The sequence below is a fragment of the Drosophila elegans genome, unplaced genomic scaffold, assembly GCF_018152505.1.
Source record: "Drosophila elegans isolate 14027-0461.03 unplaced genomic scaffold, ASM1815250v1 contig_208, whole genome shotgun sequence".
Classification (NCBI taxonomy): Eukaryota; Metazoa; Arthropoda; class Insecta; order Diptera; family Drosophilidae; genus Drosophila; species Drosophila elegans.
The window spans coordinates 1,413,941-1,437,497 of NW_024545578.1; the positions used below are offsets into that span (position 1 = coordinate 1,413,941).

Genomic DNA, 23,557 nt, shown 5'->3' on the forward strand with positions numbered 1-23,557 from the left:
AACGCCACCCACAACAAATGTCCCCAGTTGTAGTTCCAGCAGCAATCAACTGAAGCCCGGTGGTCTGAGGATTCGGGAATGCATCACGGCACCCAGTACGGCGGCCAGTTCGCCGGTGGATGAGCACATGTGCATTCCGGCACCGCCCATCACACCACCGCCTGCTTTCCTCACCGAGGGCTACAGAAGGTCCAGCACTTCGGTCTCCACATCGGCATTGCCTACGAGTGCCACAAGTAGCCAGGAGACCCAAACTCAGACGCAGACCCACACCCACAGCCACAGCCATAGTCAGCTGCGAAACCAGAGCCAGAACCATCTGCAGCAGAGCCTGAAACCGAACCTGATGCGCCAGCAGAAGCCATTTCCCGTAGTAGTTGCCAAGCCCCTGGGTCCGCAGAAACCGAGAACAACGGCCACCATTGCGGTCACGTTGAACAGCGGCTCCAACAAGCCACGTGCCACGGTCAAGAGAAGTTTAGGTGAGCCACACAACACTCGCAAAAATAGGAATTTTATTAGGAAACCTATAAACAATACCAAATTAAAATCTAGTATATTTACCAAATAGTAAGTCCAAGTGTTACTTTTGAAAATATATTTTTGTTTGAAGCTTGCATTTTTATACAATAAATGTTGGTTTTAGATAATAAAGTATTCTAACTGCTCATCCACAAAAAAAAAAAAGTACCAAAATGGGTATGCTCATAAACAATTTTATGTTTATATCCCCACCTCTATTATTTATTTTCTATTTAAAAGTTAAAGTTTATCATATAATTAAATAAAGTAAGATGTATTATTTTGCGAAAATACGGTTCATTAAAACAAGCAAAAATGTCTTGGTACTTTTTATGGTTTTTTTTATTTAAAGTTTTTTTTTTTGGGGAACACGTATATGAAACTCAAAAACTTAGAACTTACTCTTGCGACTCCCTCGTAAAAATTGTTCCTACTGCATTTTCTCTCTCTGCTGTCGGTGGTCACAAATAAGGATCGTCTTCAATTCCCAAACCCACTCAACGTCTGCGATGAAATATTTCCTTGGACATTGGCATCGTTTTATGGTGGCGGTAATAAAGTGTGCTATATGTGAAAGTGGGCGGTGGCTTGGACAAGTGTGAGTGTGTTTGAGAATGATGGGCGTGGTCAGCAATAAAGAGGCACCACCGAATTGCAGCTGCGTTCGTCCATCGGACGGAATAAATTCCAGGGTCCGAAAGTGGGTGGTTTTCTGGGCGGTGGAGCGATTAGGTTTAAGCCTGCAACTTTATTGAAAAGTTTTTATGGCCAACGAGAAGCTGTGCGCTTTTTGTGTCAATTTTGTCGGGGAGACAATAAGCTTAAAGTGTCGATCAGGAAGAGCTGCATTCTATAGTTTATGGAGGGCCCTTAATAGTGGCTTTAAGAATTTATTTGTAAAAAAAAGTTTTAAATTTTAAATGGGTGTTAACATGACTTTTAATTATTTTTGATTTAACAACTAGTAACAGAGTGCTTTAATAATTCATATTACTGAGTTAATAAACAATACTAAGCCATAATCATTTAATCAATTTTAACATGATTACGTAAAAAGCATGTAAATTAAATACATTTATAAGGGCTTTCATTTAAACCATGTTAAATAGGCTTACAAAAATATTTATATATAATTTAAATATTTATTATTATTCATAAATTTAATATGTACATATTATTAAATAGCAAGTCTGGCACATTTAAATACGATAATTACAAATAAATTACTTACATGTCTGACAAAATAAAAACGTTTTCGCTGAACCTCATTAATTCCTTACACACACAGAAATCTTCTGACCTTAAACTTATTACCAATCAACGTTTCTCCGAGGCAAACATTAACACCCACTTGTCCCTCCACGCATATATTTGCCTGATTCTGCGAGTAACGAACCCCATTATTCCCAGACTGATTTATCCGAGTGTGTGTTTGTGGGTCTGTGGCTCCCTTTTTCGAATGATACTCAATAGGGCCATTGAGGTCGATATGCAAATGTTGAACTTCTGCTTTTGCGGGAGCGGCGGCCCAAGAAAGTGTCAATAAAAATAAGTTTCAATGCAATTGCCGCCCGCGGGAACGAAATTCCCCTCTTTCGTCCTTCTTCGAATTTGATTGCATTCGCTGGCAGCCCAGGAATTGCATATTGAGAGGGGCAAAAGTTGCCCTGAAGGAAGATGAAAAACGAGAATTGTATATTGGTGTAGGAGGTTCCATTCCATCTCCCGCTTTGGCGAGAATTGTCGCTTCGAGTTTGATCGATTTGTGTGCACAATTTGCTCATAATAAAAATTGTACGTTTCGTGTACGTTCCAGAAAATAATTTTCTGTGCACTGGGAAACTAGTTTTTGACTTTAGAAATGTGTTTTTAAAATGAATTAATAAGCAGATAATTCTAGACAACTTTTTAATTTAAAGCCTTTTTTCTCAGTGCTCTCATAACTTTACTGTGCAAATTCCAGACATGAGTTAGATCATTTCTGTTTGCCCAATGAGTTGCATAAGGTCATTTGGAAATTTTGCTTCGCAAGTCTTGTGCCAACACGTGTGTGTTGGCAATTACCACACTTTGGCATGAGTTTGCCAAATTTTCGTGCTCTCGACTCTCGATTCTCGAGTTTGCCCGTAAGATGCTGCCACAAAATCTAATTCCGCAAAGCAGTGCTTTCATAATGGATGGGGTGGAAAATGGAAAATGCTTTGCCATTTGGCAAAGCGGCAAAGCTGCTTTCTCCATCTCTTCACCTGCATGTTATGAAATATTCAATCAAAATAAACAATTTTCAAGCAATAAATCGGACTTGCAGTCAAGGTTCTATAGTAGTTTTGCCTTGCCTGCTGCTTTGCTTGCTCCCATTCAGTCAGTCATTCGATTCAGTTAGTCCATATTCGAGGTATTCATTACATTATTAAAATATTTCGATTTTGCATTTAAACTAACAAACTATTTGCGCCATGGCCAGTGAAAATCTAGATGCTTTTTGCAATGACGACAGGAGGTCAGAAAAGTCTGGGAAAGCAAGTTTGTTGGCATGGGCGAAAACTTTTGTAATTTTCTAGCATATAAATGATGGAGCTTGATTTAAATGGAACGAAGGCAAAGGTGGGCGGCATGTAAAGGGAGTACGTTACTGGGAAAATTCACGAGCTCAAAGAAAATTCAGCTCACAATTCCATATTTTGTATGCTTCTCAAACTGCTAGCTTACAAGAATTCAAAGTAAGCTTTTTCTGATAATTAAGAGACGATTTTCTGGCATATTACAAAAATAATTTCATCTTAATGTTATCCTTTTACATAAATTTCACTAGAAACCCTTTTTACACAAAGTTATTTGTGTTATAACTATAACTTAAATACAAAGAAACCAGGCAAAAGTTAAAAAAGACTTTTTCTTTGCATTTAAACTTAAATGTTAATGAAATCCAATTTCAAGTTATCCTCTTGCATAAACTTCCCTAGAATTCTTTTACACAAAGTAATTTAAACTATAAAAAGGAATATTTAAAGCAACTCAAAAAAAAGAGAAATAGGTAAAAAAGTAAAATAAGCAAATAAATCCTTTTCCTTGCATATATACTAAAGCAAACTTAAGCAAAATAAACTGAATATAATGACTGCTGTTAATTTTTAAATTGGTCAAACGGTTAAAGCAATTTTAACATTTAGGTTGTATTTAAAACACCTACAATTTCAACTTACTTCAAGTATCGACCCTCGAAACATTCTATTTAATGAATTTTCACACCATTAATAGGGGTAAAGTTTCTCTTTAGAATTGAACAGTGACCAGACCAAGTTTTCAAGTCGAAATTAATTGGCAATTAATTGAAAGTTGTCCAACTTTTGGGCACTTACAAGAGGCGAAATTTCATCCCACATGTTGTACTATAGTTCAGCCAAAGAAAGTGAAACCGAGAGAACATCTCAAGGTTTCCGAAGAAATTGCAGCCTGGAAAAGTGCTCGAGGCGATTGCTAATGTGGCCTGCAACTTTCGGCCCAAGTGGGGAAAACTTTTGCATTATCCTGCGAGAGCATTACGTGAAAGGGAGCAAGTTAATAATTAAATGCATAAATGCGAGAGCTGCTTTTTATTTTCACTTATTTTAACTCTTTTTTCTTAGGCCTTGGCGTGTTATAATCCGCAAACATTAATGCAGAGTTATCAAGAGATGTGGGTTGAGTTGAGTTGGTTTGGGTTGGGTAAAATGTGTGCACTGATGAAAAAAAGGGAATACTTAAAATAAATATTAAGAAGCCTTTTTCTGATTATTTAAAACTATTATCTAAAACTAAAAATGAAAATGAAGGCAAATATCTGAAAATATATTTATAATTGTTGTACAAAATATTTGGAGTTATTTCGTTTTATTTACCAGTGTGGCATTATGTGTGAATAATACTGGCAAGCAGAAGCTTTTAATTGAATGCGTGACTTGTTGAAACTTTTTGTGATTTGGCCCTAAAACGAGGTGACGATTTGTGGGTGGCAGGCAGCTAAACAGCTAAGCAGCTAAGCTGCTTGGTTGACAGTTTTTGGCCTGATTTGACTGGATGTCTGTCGTCTGGCTTCCATATTATACAAACCCGATTAAGTGAGGCATCAAGTTTGCTTTGTGGCCAACTGGAGAGCTTTTAATAAAAATAAGCCGATATTGTGGAGCTTGCAGCGATTAAATTAATTGCTTAAATGGTCTCGATTAAAATTTAATTGTATAATTACAAACCAGGGTAGTTTTAAGGCTTTATTAAACTTAAATTCTCTTAACTAACTGTTTAATTTTTTCTATTTATTTGCAGGTGAGTTTCGAGGTGGTAAAGCGAATACAAATCTGTGGGTAAACTTGAACAAATCTTTCTCTTTGTTTCAATACACTACTCGTATAATCCTTATAATCAATCAAAAAGTGTCGCAAACTGCTATCAATTTGAAATGCGGCAGCGTAATCAATTATCTGTCACGACAAAGTGCGGACAACTATCGAAAGAAGTTTTCCCCTTAACGAGAAAATGAAAAACTGCCAGCGTTTCTCAGTCACAACTGAGATAAACAAGAAAATGCAGAAAATGTCAAGCGCAAGTAATCTAATAAAATTGTTTGCTGCTCTGGCATCAGCAGCAGCAGCAGCAGCGAAGTAAAGTGAGCTTATTTATGATTTGCTGCCATTCGCAGTGGGCGAAGCTATTTCATGTGGAATATCTGCAGCAAACACTACTACTGCAACTATTTGCTAAACAATTTCAATGGAAATTACATTCTGGCCGGCGCAAAAATGAAAACAAACAAATGCAAAATGTTGCATACTTATTTGGCTCAGCATTTAAATTGCCATTTTTAGGCTCTCGCTTTTTGTTTGCCATGATACACAGAGAAAAACTTTAAAAATAAAATCATAATTTAATTTTAAATTTCTCTTTTTTATTAATATTATTAAAACAAAGAAAAGCTAAAAATTTACTTGAAATATTTATTGCTAATTTTATTAATTATTTCCCAAAAACCCCAATTTTCAAAATAAATATATTTAAACTGCCAAACTAAAAGCATTATAAAAACGAAAATGAAAAAAAAATTTAAATTATAATATTTTAAAAAAATATTTTATTATATTATATATAAAAGGGTTTTATATTTGCATTGTTTTGTACATTTTTTTGTGTAAACTTTACTGTTTTACATAACAATTTGTGTTTGGCTTTTGGCCAATAGCAAACCCAAACAAAAAATGCACGCCAAATTGGTTTGTTTGCTGCATTCCGCAAAATATGTAATTAAAAATCATTTTGGGGTCCGGTGAAAGTGGGTGGTGACAGCGGAGGGGCAACTTTCACGCACTTTCCAATGCGGCACGTGGGCGCAGTGAAGCGTGTGTTGGTATGTGTGTGTGTGTGTGTGTGTGTGTGTGTTTATCAGCTCCTGCCGCGTCCTTGCACACCACAAAAAATGGGGAAATGGCGGCAGAGATAAACGGGGAGAAAGTGGAAAATGGGGGGAAATGAAAGCGGGGAAAAAGAGATGCGAGAATCAACATCCGGCGCAGGAGAACTGAGCCGGCAGCAAGTGGCAAGTGCAAGGTCAACTTTGTTGAAGGACAACCGCCTGCCATCATCAGCAGTCCACGCCCCCTTTTCAGCCACCTACCACCCCTTATTCCACATCTCTTTTTTCCGCCCCCTGCCCGCTTTTCCGCAAACACAAAGCGCAATTGTCGCGTTCTGGTTTCGTGAATTTGCCGTACTTCGCTGCTTGTATTGTTGTTTGCCTTTCCATATGTGCACACATTGGTATGTTAGGCTGTGTATGGCTATGAAGAAAGTGTGTGTGCGTGTGTGGAGAAATTGTGTGTTTGTGTGTGAGTGTGTTTGGCATGCGACTGTGTGTTTACTATTCTCTTGGCTGTGACGTTTCATTTCAGTTCGTTTCGTTTAACGATTTGCGGGTTTTTAGCGCTTTATTTCTGTTGGCCAATCCAAGGAGATTTTGATTTGCAATTGTTGGTAAATTAAACATAAATATTGAAGGTCTTTTTTGGGTAGAACTGGTAGGTTTTAGAGGTGAAAACCAAAGAAATCCTTCAAATGTAAAACAAATTGATAAGTTTGTAATCACTTGATTAAGTACAAAAATAGGGAAATGGTTTTTAGAAAAACTCCTACAAGCTAATAAATAATGCTTGGCGCGAATGTTGTTGAAAACTATTTAATAATATCTAATAATTTCCCTTAAATTCCATTCTCACTGCTCGCCTTTTTATAAAACCCAGCAAATTATTCCTCAACTTAAACAACTTCTAAACCATTTGCCAATTTGCTGTTTATCTAGAACTCCTCGCACATTTCTGGAACCTAACTTTACATATTTTCTTCTATTAAGAAATGGAAACAAAAAAAACAAAGGCTGCAACAAGTGTGTGCAAACAATCAAGCAAACGAACCGAACTCACGACCTTACCATTTACCATCCGCTAATTTTCTTCGCATTTATCAATGTTTTTTTTGGCCCCCTATTTTTACCCATCTGCCACATAATTTTCTATGCCACATAATTCAAATTTTTTGCTCCTGTTGCTGTCAGGCTTGTTAAATAATTCAATGCTAATCTTTAAATTAAAATCAACTCCCTACCATTACGAACAGACGAGCTGAAATGTGTTTGCACTTGCCTACTATATAAATAAAATGAAATAAAAGTCAGCTAATAGCTTCGGCGCTGTTGTTCCTTTTGTTGCTGCACATGCCTCGGAAAATTTTATTAACTAACGTTGAGTGAAGGTTTTCCACGCTTCACTGCAATTTTGTTGTTGGTGTTTGTTGTCTGTGTTTTTTCGCTCTTGCATAAAATTTTCAGTGGCTCCACGAAAAACCAAATGCGGGAGGAAAATTCATGAGGCGTGGTTGTTTTGGGCCGCGCCGCACCGCTTTTCCTTGATTTTTTTAGAGCCACGAGCACAGGCACATGCCTTCAACAATTTGCGTTGAAAATTTGCAAAATGTTTGCCCGCCCTGTGTGTTATGTAATGCTGGCTGGGCAAAGTTTGCACACTCACTTAAATATATGCCAGAGAATCATATCCTGGCTGCGAGTAATGTGCAGGATACCCATGGATACCCATACCCCGTGTCAAACACTAATGCCTGAAGTGTCCCAGAATGTGGGCGTGGCGAAAATTAAAAATTCAAATGAAAATTTGCTGTGGAGGGGCAAAAAAAATGCGGAAAGGAAAAGTGGAAAACGGAAAGGAGGAAAGGCGGAAAGGGACCCCCCTCCGTTGAAGTGGGTGGAAGCAAACAAATTAAGGACTTCCTTGCTGAAGAATTTCCTCCGCTCCTGATGACTTGGCACTACACAGAATATCCTCTTTCTCGTCCTGCTTTCTGTAATTTATTTTAATGCAAACGCCCTTACTAGACTCTGTTTGGTTGGCCATTAGAGATGCGTGATTTTAAATCGTGTTGTCTATAAATATTTCATTTATTAACTATTAGACATCGGAATGTGAACTTTAATTGACCAATCTTTGTTTTTGATCTAGTTTTTTGATATTGAGCTTTTTAAAAGTTTGAATAGTAGACTTAGACTTAGGTTTGCTTGCTTTCTCCCACCACTAGTCAAAATTGTAATTTCCTGCCACTCAATTCCGACTTCCTTTGGACTTACTCTAGGTTTTCATAGCCTTGTTATTGTATGGCCCAACAATTTCAAGTTGGGACCCACTTTACTATTGTCCTTTTTTTCCTTTGCTTGTTCAGAGCCACTTCAAAGTTGTCCAAAAGGATTTTGTGTGTAAAAGCCGCTTAAGGAAGAACAACAAGTGAAATAAATATTGGTAAATAACAAAGAGAATATGTTGCGCAATACATACTTATTTCGTAGAACGAAAAGTTCGAGAGAAACTAACTGAAGCTGGTTTTCAGCTTTGGACTTTGACAAAGTCGGAAAACCCGGCCGAAATCATGGCGGCCGGAAAAAGATGAAAAGCGTGGAAGGAGGGACCATAAAATTTATTGCTCACCTTGGACACGTGGGCGTAGCTCAACTTTAATTAACCCTTTTGCTCTACCCATTCCAACCAAAAAGCTAAAATACAAAGGGAAGCCCAAGGATAGGCCTTTAGATAATAAAAAAAAAAAATAAATAAAGCATAGCGCAGGAAGGCCTTTTACAGATTTCGTTTATTTTATTATTTTGTTCGCTTTCAGTGGGTTTTATTTCAGTCGTGGTTCTGCGGCTTCACTCTCTTGTTGCATAATATTCACTTTCTTTGTGCGTTTTTGCACTGGGGGAAAACAAATTAAAAAGGCTGAAAATAAAATTTTTATATTGCCTTTTATCTGGAAGTAATTCTTTTATAACACCATCAATATAAGTCACTTACTATTATCAGTTATTAATGTGTGTATCTATCATCAGAAATCGTTTAAAATGTGTTTAATATGTTTAATAATACTTCGTGTTAAAAAGTAATTTAATTAAAATAATGCTTAGTTTTTATTTTTAAATTTATGAAATCATCATTGTTCTGTCTTGAAACAAGATATATTTAAAAAGTACATTTTGCATTGAATTTTTTTATGAATTACATTTGTTAAAAATATAGAACTGAAGCGTTTAATTTTCATAGGATTTTTTTTGCCGTCGTCTAGGACGAATCCTGTCAAGGCCAAAGATAAAGCCGCAATAAAATGCAGTTGCCTCGGTTTTTCGCTTTTTGCGGCTTTGATTTTGGGCTGTCCTTGATCTTGATGTGGGGGGTCACGGGCCAAAACGAGGACCCTGACTATCTGGCTTTTTAAATTTTTTCTGCTCCCGCTGTTGGCTGTTGGCTGTCATCATTATCATCCGGACCCACATCAGTATCAAGGCAGAACCAGAGCCACACACTTGCCTTTATATGACTAATGACTGTCAAGCACTGACTTTTGGCCAGAAAGTTGCTTCTCATCGGTGGTTAACTAACCGCTCATCATCATCTTCCCCCCCTCCCCTCCGCTCCCACTTTCCTTTGATTTATGGTAATTTGTGTTATGCATGTGCTGGCATCAGTGGAAAGTATCTCGAACAAACTAATTACATAAATCCACAGAAGAGCCAGCATGTCGGTGTCCTGAGGTTATCAAGTAATTAAGCTGTTATCAAACTTGGTCCGCAGCAAATTCTCGGAATTCAATTAGTTCAAAGGAAAGAAAGAGGGAGTAAAATCCTACTCAGGTATTATTTCTTTTCCCATTTGATTGATTGTGCCTTGATTACACTTTGCTTAACTGTGGAAAGGTTTTCCTTCCATCACATCATTGTAATTTACTCCGAGTGGCGATAAGAACACATTAGCCTGCCAGATTATGTTGTGATTGCGTGATCAAGGTGGTTGGTGTATTTGGCATATGGGCAGGGAAAATTGCTTTATTTCTTGAATGAATGGGAAATGCGTGCGTGGGATTTTATTTAACATACAAAAGTACATTTGGTTGCTTTGGAAATTAATTTTGTGCAAGAAATTATGCAGAAAAAAATGAAAAGCTTTTTTAATGGTATTAAATTTTGTACAAAAAATACTTTTGCGCAATTAAGTTCACAATGTTGATGTGATTCAGATATTATTAATTCACAGTAGCCACTTTTACAAAATTCGCAATTTGCCATCTCTTGAAATTTATTCTGTGTAAATTGTTAGCATTTTTAAATGGTATACAATTTGTATGCAAAAATTCATTTTTAGTTCATTAATTAGCTTGTCAGATAAAAATAGTTTAAGTTCAACTCAGATTTTTTTAAATTTTCATTTGATTTGAATTTGTTCTTCTATATATTTATATTTAAAATGCCTATGTCCATTTTCTGAAACCATCTAAAATGTAGTCACAACTTTGTGTAGTTTCCCAATAGCCACTTTTACAAAATTTATTTATCTCGCAATCGCTGTCGAAATTCCAATCAAATTCATTTTCCCCCTATTTATTTACCAATCAAAATTTACTTTGGCTCACAGAAGATAAATCTCCAATCCCAAATGATGTCTGTGGGACGCAGCATTTCCGCACATTTGCAGCGTCAGGCTAACAAAATACAGATTAGGTCGAAAGCGGGCGGAAAATTGTGGGTGGAAAGAGCGGGGAAATGGTGGAAACTGTGGTGGACGTCATCAAGCGAGATGACGCCCCACCATCAGTCAGCTAAGGAAAACAAACAATCCAAGAGCGGGACAAACAAATTTCCAGCCGTTGTCCGCACACTGGTAAAAAAAAGCATAGTAAATCCAAATATTTTGTACTCAATTTATATAGTTTTCTCTCTGATTTTCATCTATTCCGATTTTTAGTTTTTTAAATATATAAAAAAAAAAAATTAAAAATGATATTATTTCGACTTCTTTCAAGTTGTATTTCAATTTCTGAAAATTTAATTTAAATATAAGCCATATTTAACTGAAATAAAATGCATTTAAATCAATTATGCATTAAAATATTTTAACATTAAATCAAGATTTGATATTTTATTTAAACATAACATTTTGAATTTAATAGTCAGATATCCATTTTTACTATTTCATTTTATCATTATCAGTGCACATAGTAAAGCTAATGGTAAAGCTAATGCCTAAGCCAATGATGATGATGTTGGTTCTTCTGATGAAGATAAAAATAAAGATAATGATGAGGATGCTCCCTAGCCACAGAAATGTCCGAAAAAACAAAGTGGGAAACACTATTTTTCCGAGCTTCACCCAATCGCTGGCGCTGAGTTTTTCGGCATTTTTTGTTTTATACTTTTTGAGTGACGCGGAATTTTAATGAACTTCACCTTCGGCAAGGCGAAATGTGTTGGCAATTTGTTGCAGTCTTTACATGTTAATGAACTGTATACGATTTTTCTCTCTTAATATATATCTATATGTGTTCTATTTCGGGACTGCAGCACTCTCTTATTTATATTTATAAAATGTTAATTTTGTGTTGCGAACTTAATGAATATATTATAATTGCGGGGATGTGCATGTGACACATTGACTCATTGAGCGGGAATTTATTTGCGATTGTCGTATTTTAGTGATTCATTTCGGTGAAAATCCTCGCCAGAAATCAGAATTCTTTGACACCATTGAAAAATGTTGTCTCTCTTCGCGGCTGATTTTCTTTTCATATATATTTTTTCGATGTTGTCTCTTTAATGTGCGGACATAATTCATATGTTTTATTTCGCTAGCTTGAATTCCGAACAGCTAGAATAAATATGTTGTTGCGATTTTCCTACGCCAAACGACTCTAAATAAATAAGCAACAGTGGGGGTATAAAAAAATACAAGTAAATGTCGGTAAAATATAAAAATATATATTTTAATATTGTATATATATTCCTAAAGTGCGTTGATGTGTTATATAATATAATAAATAGATTTCTTTCAGCCTTAAAACGTTTTTTTAGATGTTGAGGACTTAGAAAAATACATAAATTAAGTCCAGAATTTTCTTCTTAATTCTTTTTATAATTTTCTATTTCAAGTTTAGGAATTAAGTATAAGTATAGCATTCCCATAAAAAAGACAATATGTAATTCCTTCAAACCATCATTTAAAGGCGTTGATATATTATATAAAAAACAATAAAAAATAGATTTTATGCAGTCTTAAAAAGTTTATTTTGGATGTTGAGGATTAAGAAAAACACATAATTTATGACCAGAACTTTGATCTCAATTCTTTTTATAATATTCTTTGTAAACATAAAGAATTATTGCGTTCCCATAAAGGAATTCCTTAAAACCATTCTAGAATTTGGACAATTTAAAGCTTTGTTTTTATAATATACATTATAATAATATAATTTTCTTAATGAGCACTGTTGATCAACAATAGTCCCTTTCTAAACCCATAACAATCAATCATATTTCGTGGGGCTTCATTAATTTCTCGATGGTATCAGCTGATGACAATTCGGATGCCAAATACTCCTTGAGTTACATAAGACAAAGCCTTTGTATATTTCCACTTTCTGCCATCAATCATGGCAGTCAGCAGCTTGCCCTAGAGAATTTTGAAATCCTTGGGCTGCCCCGGGGCTTAAATTTATGTTTATTACTTTCACTTCTCTGGAAGCGCCGCGCCCCAAAGAAATGGCATTAAATTATTTCTTTTTAATTATGTCGTTTTGGTCGAAAATTCCACCCAAGTTCTTGTCAACAGATTTCTTTTTCGCCACGTCCAAGCGAAGCAAAACAAACACGAAATCATCATCATTATGATGACCTTGCAGGCATCCGCTGCTGCTGCTGCTGTTTTTGGCCAAAAGTGATGGCTAATTTATTGCAAGACTCTAACGTTACGTTTTATTTTGGGGCACTTCCGCTGTCAATTAAAGCAATTTACTGCCCAAGCTGCCGCGATATAGTCTGCAGGGCATGGCAGGCCATCCTATGCATAATTCAAGCCGTAAATGCTGAAACTAATTGCTCTGCGACAGGCGCAACACATGGCGTATGATTAATGTGCCCAACAGGACACTTATCATTTTCCTTCTCGTCTTTTTTCTAATATAAATAAAAGGGAAACACAGCTCCTTGTGTGACCTTCAGCTATTGATTGAAGGCGACGCCCATTGAACCATGTTCTTAGCATAATGGGAAGGGGGAAAACTAAACGACAGGAAATCTTGCCACAAGCGAAATTCCTCGAAAAACTTGTTACCGGAAAACGGAAAACTGTGAAACATAATGAAATAACCTAAATACGTAGAAACAAAGCTTATTGGCTAGAAGAAGCTTGTCTAAAACATTTTTATCCAAGCAATTTGTCTGCTCAGTTTCGATAAAGTCTGGGGTAAAAAAGATACAGGCGCACCACAATAAGTCTAAAGTTTTTAGGTTCTTATGAGAGATTAAATTTTAAAGCATATCTAAAATAATTGTTATTATTATGTTCTCAAGATTTATAACCCTATTGAATAAATTTTTTTTCTTTTTTAAATAAATACAAGAACTGTTTTTGATTTATAAACCTTTTCATAGCTTAAACAAAATAAATAACAATACTATAAAAAAACAAATTTAAAAAATTAAGATAATTACAAGAACCACAAATAAAACAAAGCCAATTTAATTTTATTACTATTATGTACTATGCACCGAATCTTGACTGTAGAAAATAGCTTTTAACACACGAGTTTGTCTTTCCGAGCGAAGAATGTAATCATAACTCGGAGTATGTGTTAAGCATAACAAAAAATAGCTCAAAGCACGTACGAAACACAAACACACTGCGAAAACTCATATCTGTGAGTTTTGCGAAAGGGAAAACGAGGCGAAATGGAGACACATATACATTGTAGGACGCTTTTCCTGGCCATTTTCTAAGCGTTTTCCCCTGCAGCAGCAGCAGCGGCAGCTGAGGCTGTGTGTTATTTTGTTGTTCCAGCAATTGGGTGTGAAAAGCTTTTGGGGGCTGTTTGCCTTGAAGTGTGGGTGTGGGTTTGTGTTTTAGTCCGCAAATATGGCCCACGGCCAGGGAAACTCGTTTGGCAGTGTTAAAGTGACGTTTACTGTTACTCAAATCGCACCACGTGTTCTGTAACCTCCAAAAAGCAACCCCCAAAAACTCCTCTCCCAAACAACACTGGTAAACAAAGCTTAGTAAATCCAATTATTTCATACTAACATTAAATTTAAAATTTTTTTTAATATGGATCATTTGTTTCTTCTTAATATATTATTTTCTCCGAATTTAAACCATTCTAAATTTAAATATAATGTTATGGTGAGTCGCATCCAACTTAACTCGCTATAAACAAGGTGGCAACGCCGGGCGTAAATTTTAACAATTTAAATTAAATTCCTCTCGCTCTTTAAAGGTCATTTATTATTTTTGTTTTCACACTGTTTTCTAATTAATGAGTTTTAAATTCCGCTTTGGCGATGGTAAATATATTATTCAGCTAATATGATAATACCATCAAAGCTGCCAGAGATGTAAATTAAGGTGAGACCTAATTGCACACCTCTCTGCTAATATTATTTAAAACATTAATGAATAGTACAAACAAAATATTAAGTGCATTTTATATAATTGTATGTTTTCGAATTTAATTTAAATATGAAATATACACTTTTACGTTCAATAGCCAGATAATTAGTTTAGCTACTCCATTTTTTATCAGTGCAACCAGAGCCTCTCAAGAATTCTTGCCAAAAATGGTAAAAAAGACCTAGGCCAGGCATTTAAGCCCTAGGGCTGCCTTTGCCTCTGCCAGCTCGTTAATGTGCCTTGTCTTTTTTCCCCTTTACAACGCCTGAGCCGTTTAGGGGCTTTCATTAAATTTAAACCCAAGACTATTGAGTCCCAGAAAATCGGCTTGAACGAGTGGCTGTGGATTTTGGATTGGTTGCCCCAGACAACAAATCCAATTTGATGAGTTTCCATCTCTTAACTCTGCCATATTTTCATTCACTTTTCTTTTGCCGAGCTTGTTAAGTCTAGAAGTTTTCTTTGATGGAAGTTTTCTTTTCTGAAGTGGAGGTGTTCGACCCATGACAGGTGATTGTGCCGAGTTGAGTGTGTAATCCCGGCTATTTACTAGATAAATCTGGGAAAACCTCTTAGGGTTCGGTCGCAGATGTGCTTGATAAATGAGTTAAATTTAAATGTTGTCACTTGTTGACAAGCGACAAGTTGATTTACTAGTTGTGTGGTAAGAAAAAAATGGAAAATCGCTAAGGAGTGGGGTAATAAATGGTTTGGAAAAAAACCATTTACTTGGTAGATAGTTTAATAGATGTTTTTATGTCTAATAAATTTACCTGCCTTCAAAAAGCTAATTAACGTTATTTCTTAATTAAAAATGTTTAATGTGAGCCATAAATTGCTGTGCTATCTTAATAAAATATCGATTACAATTTAACCAACAAAATATATATTTTTTTATCAAGTAAATTTGTAAAATCTCAAAAAGCAATATAGAGGCAAAATCAAACTAGAAATCAAAGAATTTAATCTTAAAATAGATTCAAGGTAAAGCACTTAATTTCACCATAGTAACAACAAATAAAAACCTTATTTTTTGGTCTTGGAATGGAAAACGGAATTATTTATCAAAGAAAATCACTTAATTGAGTTTTGGCCCACACTTGACAACCAAGTGTCAAATATTCTTCAGCTAAGACGCAAATGGTGATGATCGTTATACATTAAGACTTAATGACAGTTGACGCTCGCTGCAGTTCATTTTCATTTCCATATCATATATACCATTTTCTTTGATTTGCCCCATAGAACTTGTCTCTGGTATTTTGTTTTATGTGGTGCCGCAAAAATTAATGTCGCATTGTCTCTCTCTTAAATTCCTATATATTTTGTGGGGCGAATTTGTATTTTTCAATCTGCTATTTGTTATATACATATATTTTTAGGCTATATAACGCAACAGATTTATGGGGCGGCAGCAACAAATTTAGCTTCTACTTTCTTAATTCGATAGATGAAATCAGCACTCAGTTATGCAGGGATAGCAAATAAATATAAATATTGTGTATAAAAATGAAAACAAATGAGCAATGGAGAGCCAAACAGCCTAGAGAGTATTAAATAAACTCATTTAAAAGGTCGGACAATGGTAGGTGCGTAAATCTCTCTTTTTTTTTGCCTGATTTATGGGGAACCCGAAGAAGAAATTGTTGCATATCGTAAAAAACGAGGCTCTGGCAGCATACAAAACGAGAAAAGCATAAATAACATTTAATTTTTCTTGAACTCGGAAACGACCTACAAAGAGAGAAAGTAAAGGGAAAAGCAAGGAAAAGCCTCCCGAAAGTTGATGAAAAACAGTTTCGACAGCACAGCCCGCATAAAGAATTGGTCGAGAGAACAAAATAATGCCATAAAAATAAAAATCAACAACGTGCCAGTTCGAAGTCGGGGTGAAAAAAAAAGTTATGCCAAAGTTGGCGAACCAAGTTCGAAACTGCAAATGTGAAAAGGTCGGTGGCAACTTGAACTGCGGTTTTCCAACATAATCAAAGACTACAACAAGTGCGGGGCGGAAAAACTGGCAACTTTACGAGCCGCACACTCGACACATGAACAGGCTCCCCCTTTTGCCACGCCCACTTTTCCAACCTCCCACACCCACACACATACATACACACGAACACCAAACACGCGCCATTGCGGTGTAAATGTTATAGCTGCGCCCAGAAAAGTAGGCAACGCCAAATGGCATAAAACGCCGGAGAAAGCGGAGAAATTGTGGGTGAAAAAAACACAGAATTCCAATTAGAAGCATGGGCTGGGCATTGCAAAAGTCCTCACCGAAAAACGGCCATTCCATTTAATTGGAATATATAGTATACAAACTGACTTTGGTCGCCATTTGCACAAAATTCAACTTTTAATTGAAAATTTTAGAGTTTGGCATACTTAATGCGAGGAAATTGTGAAAATTGATAATAATTATGTCTTTGGTTAGTCATTCCTAAAATAAATAATAAATTAAGAAAAATAAATCAAATTTATAATAATTTGGAAAAAAACAAGCTTACAAACCTAGTTCTTTATTACATTTTTGAATTGGTGGATTTAATGTTTTTTTAAAGTTTTTTATGCAAGCAAATTCTGAAAATTGTTAATCATTGTATATTACTATGAATTTTTCCTATAAAGTATCGATACAAATTTTTTGTCGATGCTTACCTTTAAAAAAAAACATAAATACAAAATTTATCAAATTTATCTTTAACTAGGAAATTCTTTATTTACCATTTCTAGCTAATAATTATAAATTTAAATTTCAACAAATTTAATTTACACAAAATTTAAAATCTATATTTATACAAATAAGTCTAATGAAAATAAATAGATTTTTCTGTTTCTAAGCATCCTCTAAAACCGATAGCATATTGTCGGATTCCATCCACTTGAATTGACCATCAATCGTCACCCCGAATTTGATTTTTCTCGCCACTCAAAGAATTTTCTCACTGCGATGACAAATCTTTGGCTAAGAAATTTCGTTAATGGGGAAGCAAATAAAAAAATAAAGAACATTTCAAGAGGACTGACTGATGCTTATGTTTTTCTGGCATTCGACCTTCACCTTTGTATACATTTCAATGGGAGGCATTCGAAAATTGAATGTGGGCGATGGTGCAGAGTGAAAAACTTAAACATTATTTAACTTAAATGTTACATCTCGTCCCGCTGCGTTTGCCATTTGGCTTTTAACAATTTGCAGGGGTAAACTTAATTTATTTTTAATCGCCTTTTAATTTGGCGCTGCCTGCTGCATTGTTTTGTTCACTTTGGATCGTAAAACTTTTAATTGTTTGCGCCCAGGTATTTTGATTCTGCCTTTCAGCCTTTTTCAGCCTGCTGTTTGATGTGTTTATTTTTGCATTAACCTGTTAAATGCCAAACGCATTTCAATCTCGGCCAGCGAATTGTGGGCCAATGTGTCGTCAATGACCGCAGGGTGCTAATGCTGCCTGCGGTATGCTCGGTATTTCGTTATTTTTTATTCGTGAGTTGAATATTGAAAGTAAACAACGCAGCGAAGAAAAGGCCAAAGGTCGTAGATACTTTTTCGGGGTGTCTGGTTTGGCTAAGTGCCTCAAATTTATACGCTAGCTAATGGAAGTCTGTGTGAAAACATACATTATATAGAACTCAGAGAAGGAGCAACCGCTAAGCTAAGGTGAAAGGGCATAAAACCCCAGTTTCATATAGTTTATTTGCTCAACTTCACAATTCGTTCTTCCGTAGAGATGTGCCAAAGCCAATGCAAACCCTTTTTCGCAGTCTGGTGCTTTACATTCAATAAAATTTGACATTGTCAAGTGCACTTGTTCGAGTGGAAAATGTTTTTCGCGCCGACAAACACAAAAAACTGTGAAAAGACGAATGGCAAATAGAAACTGGTGAAATGCGACGAGTTAAGAGACACAAGAGTACTTGCAAAAGAGCTTTACATGTCAAAAAGTCCAATTTCGTGGGGGAATTTCTCGAGAACTAGGTAACAAGCTTAGACGAATTTGATACGAAATTACAAACGAATAAGCATTAACTTCTAGACCAACATAAAACCAAATATTTAAGACTGGTTTTATAAGCCTCTCTAATATTTTAAATGTTTCCGATATTCTAGATTTTATTTGTGTATATTAAAGGTTTCATTTGTGGATATTCCCTTTTTTTTAATTAAATACATTTATGTATCAAGATTTAAAAGTTTTAAAAGTATTGCTATTATGGAAAGTATTCAGAATTTAAAAAATAACGAACTTAAAAATTCTTTAATAAGGACGAATTTATATATTTATATTTTTGGTATTCAAAATATCCCCTTTAATATTTAAATCACTTTTAATTTAACTTGCCTTGCCATTGATCTAACGAGAGCGAGGTGGGTGCATTAATTAAATTTAATGTATTGTGACAGAGTGTTGATTTAATGCCTGCACAGCCGCTGCAAACGTGGCGCGGGGTGTGAGATTCTTGTAATTGCCAAGTCGTTTGTCGTGCAGCGTGTCGTATACGTGATGTAGTTTTGTAATTTCTAGCTGATTTTTGGAGGCCAAGATGCAGTTTTTTTTGGGGGTGGCGTATAAATTTCACCCAGGGTTAAAGTCAAATGCACGTGTTGTTGCCTGATATTCGCTTTAGCCCCATTCTTAACCCTCCCCAACTGGTGCACTTGGCGTATGAGTAATGTGATTTCCTTGTGACGTCAAGCTTTCTCTGGGCCTGTCAATCTCTAAGGAAAGACCGCATATCCGAGTTTTCCCGCCTCACATGTTCTCGCTTATTCCCCAAATGTCCTCATGCAAAAACTGAAAATGAGCTATGGAAATTTGCAGCATTTTCCCAGGGCTACTCTTCCTCGCTTTTCTCCCCCCTTTTGACCACCGCAAATACACAATGCTCATTGCTTATTTATCAAATATCCACACATTGCCTGCAGTTACAGTGGGCTCTCGACTCCCGTTCCCAACTCGTTGATTTGTTGAAAGAGGGAGGACAGCAAAAAAAGGCACTTTTATTATTTTCTTATCAAATGGGAAAAGTAAGCATACATAAAACAGACATTATTAAACTTGGTCAGATGCCTAGACAACATGTGTAACTAAAACATAGTAAAATAGTAATGTTATTTAAAATTTTGAGTGAAATAGTAGGTAATGTTATTCTTACACTACCTAACACTATCAGATACCTTAAAATTTATTTAAATATTTTTTACAATACTGGAAGCTTAACTTTAAAAAAAAAAGTTATAATACATTCCAAATATTTTATTAAGCTATAGACACCTTAAAAAATACTTAAATATATTTTTACATATTGGAAGTTTTACTTTTATATACAAAAATTATAATGTATTCCAAATATATTCAAAATAGCTACTATTTTTTCCCAGTGTACCTGCTTTTATGCGATTGTGTGTGGGTGGCCGCGCAATTAGTTGGCGGCTGCATAACGAATTGTTCACTCTTAGCATTTTCCCCTCGCATTTGATTCGATTTTCACGAAGTGAGGGCTGAATTATAAATAAATCGTGGCATTACGTTTAACATGAATCCAAATCCAGCGTGACGTCACTGTTGTCGCCCACACACACCAAAATTTAACTTTGTTGTTGCGTGCGAGGAAATCATATCGGGCAGGTAAACTTTAGTTTACCTTGGTGTGGAGAGCTCTTTGAAATGTTTTCGGAATCACATTTGACATGAGTTTTTAATAATTAATTCTGTAAGAGAGTAATGTAAACGAAATGTTTAACTTGTCTGAAATTAAGCCAACACTTTATGCATTAAATACCTACCGAAAGGAGACATTCTACTCTACATCCCCCCCTAAAATTTCGCTCATTTGTAATTGCAGACTTGGGATAATTGATTAGAGTTTTGTTTTAAGTGTTAGGTGAAAGACGCGGGACGAAGGCGATAATGATTTTGGCCATGTTTGTGTTTTGGTCCCATCGTGTTCCGTACCTTTGTGTGTGTTTGCTAATTAGAGGCCAAACTTTCTGCCTAATTAATGTCATTAGTGTGCACATTGTTCCTCAGACAAGAGAGAACGAGAGATCTCTGATAAGGAGAAAATATTCGAATGGAAATGGGAACTAGAGAACGACAGAAAAGCAGAGAGAAAAACTTTACTTGATGACTTTCCCCGAATGATTACAAGGCGCAGATGGGGATTTGAAGGTTTCTGCACAGAAAAATAAATTTGTAATATGAAGAATATTTATAAAACAGTCTTATAATAGCTGTTGGACATACAAGTAATACAAAAATAACATTAAAAGAATGCTTTTCTTTTATCATTAAAATCAAGATGCTCCATAATGTAAAAAAAAACCTGTTTCTTCGAACATAGTATTGTATATCTTATAATAGAAAAATGACCCCACATTAGTTAAATGTTTTAAATATAATTTATACAGGACTCTTGATTTGGCGCTTTTGTTCTGTGCACAGAACACCCAAAAAGATCAGAAAGTAATGTGTGTGTGGGTGGGCTTTCATCAGATATTAGGCCCCAAAGATATACACCTATTTAAAGGCCCTCTTTTTGTGCATTAAGTTTTCAGGCTGTCAGCTCTAATTGATAAATGACCAAGAGGCAGAACATTTTATCTCCATTTGCATAATTGATATTGAATTTTAATTGGTTTTATTTTGCTTACATTAGTTTTAATTTTGTATACATTACCGTGGTATTTAGTATGCAATAAACAAACGTTTTTCACCTATGTCAAAGTCAAGGTCTTTTCTGTTAGACATAAATCAAGTCATACAATAAATATGTAAATCGAAAGTTTTAAAATGCATTTGCCATACAATAGTTATAAATCTGTTAAATATTTAGCCACTTTTTCACCTATGTCAAAGTCAAGGCATTTTCTTCTTTGCGGTTTTTTATCTTGACAGGCATCAGATTTTTGCTTTTGCTGTTTTGAACTTGATGCAAAAAATAATTTCATTACTTCAGCGCGTCAAACAAAAAACGAAACGAGAAAAATACTTTGTTTAAAAACATATTTAGGCAAACACGTCAAATTTTTTGGGAGGCTGGCAAAATGCCAGCGGAATTCGTATCTGTTTCGAATAGTTTGACGATTGCCACGCCTTTTGTGTATATACATATATAGTATAGAACGCCCCCGGGAAATTTGTGCTGCGTATTTAGAGCCGCTTTGATATTTATATTTACGTGCGATTAACCCAACTGGTATGCAATCCGCATATTTCTTTGCACATTTGCATTTAATATTCAATGAATTATTCACTGCTGCGGTTTTTGTTTATGCCACGCAACTTGTTGAAAAATTGAAATTAATTCGCTGGCCGAACTGCCAATTAATCGTGTGAGCGATATTTTCATTTCTGTGTTTAGGCCATAAATATAATATTTTCGCGTGGGAATTGCGCAGGATTTTCGACGGCTCTTCTTTTGGCTGTCTGTCAACCGATCAACGAGTGCGAAATGTATTTGGAATTTCGCTTTAATTGCTTTTGTAAGCGATCTTTATTTTCCCTGGGTCCCTGTCTATTAAGGTTGGAATTTTAATTGCGTGATCTTTTCGCTAATAGTACGAAAAAAAGATATTTTCTTCAGTTCAGTTTCTGTGGTGGCGTTGGGATAATGTCTAAAAATAAAGTGGTACTAGAAACTTGGGACTTTGGGCAATTTCCGGTCGTTTTGGGGATTGTTGTTTTGCTCCCACCACATCTTTCTCTTTTCTTTCTACCTTTCACTTAAATTTAACAAGGAAATAATGCGCATACGCCATGTCAACCCGAGGGGAAAGCAAAGTCCTTGCCGCAATTTGGCCCCGCCGAGTTGGCAGCGCTTAAGCCTTTAACAACAATTAAATATATTACACTCGAGCACGGAGAAAATGAACAGAAGCGAAAAAAGAATGCAGGCACATGAGTGCACTTAAAGAAAAGAGAGTTTTTCTATTTATACATTATTTAGGAAATAAATACTTTTGAAAATGTAATATGTTTTACAAGTTAATTAGATAATATTATTGTAATTTAGACTTCAAAACTTTGAAATACTATACAATTCTATGAATAAATAATTATAAATAAATATTAATTAAGTTCAAGAGTGAGAATTTAAAGTAAATAATTGTAATGTTTTACAAAAAATACTGTATACAATAAATTTATGCTCACAACTTCCCTTTTACATTTTTATTTTCTTTAAAGTAAACATAAAATGAATTTTAAAAATGAAAAAAAAAATTCTTTGCTAAAGTTGCCTAATAATTTAAATACCTCTTTTATAAACATTACAATAAAATATTAAGAATATTGTAGGAAATCAAATGTTTAATTTTCCCTCGGTGTATTGAAGAGCTTTGTGGCCAGTGAAGTGGATGCATGACCAGCTGCCCGCCAGCCAATTTTGCGACTGGCCAAAGGACTCGCCGCCAAGCGGTGGAAAACCCAAAGACCAAAAGCCTCTGACGACCACACACACGACAATTAAAGTAAAAGCTTGTCAAGTGCACAAACATATACATGCCTACAGTATATATAAGCTGCCAAGTGGATTCTCTTGGATACTTTTAAAACATAAATTAGTTTTCTCCTGACTCATTTGATCCTTTGTTTTATTTTGCAGAACCAAGAAAAGACAAGACTGATGCACAACAACAACACGGAGGCAATGGCACAATATCCACGCCCAACATCGAGCAGCCCACCTGCCAGGGCTCGATGCTCCCGCCCCCGGGGGCGGTGGTGGCCTTCACCAGGCGGACGGCAGTGGGAGTGGCAAGATGGAGCGACCGAACACGCTCGCCGGCGCCAATAAGCTGACCCGTCGCGGGGTCAACATCTGCTACCACAACGAGCACATGTGTAAGTGTACCATATATGGGAGTGTCCTTGGAAAACGCTTTTTTACATTATTAGTAACTAAGATGTTGGCTGGTGGGGCAAAGGAAACTGAGAAAGGAAATACCTTGAGTTGGTTTAAGTTAAGTATTTGTTCTAACTTGCCTCTTGGTCAACAAAAATTCAAATTAAAGACAACAA

The 23,557-nt window shown here is 35.7% G+C and overlaps 1 protein-coding gene across 1 annotated transcript in view; it reads left to right on the forward strand.

The window, feature by feature from the left end:
• The window catches only part of LOC108145804 (phosphatase and actin regulator 4), an 88,426-nt gene that overhangs the window by 54,952 nt on the left and 9,917 nt on the right, over positions 1–23,557 (forward strand). Inside the window, 2 exon segments of the mRNA XM_017271378.2 lie at positions 23,142–23,251; positions 23,254–23,380. Coding sequence (XP_017126867.2) covers positions 23,142–23,251; positions 23,254–23,380 — 237 coding nt within the window.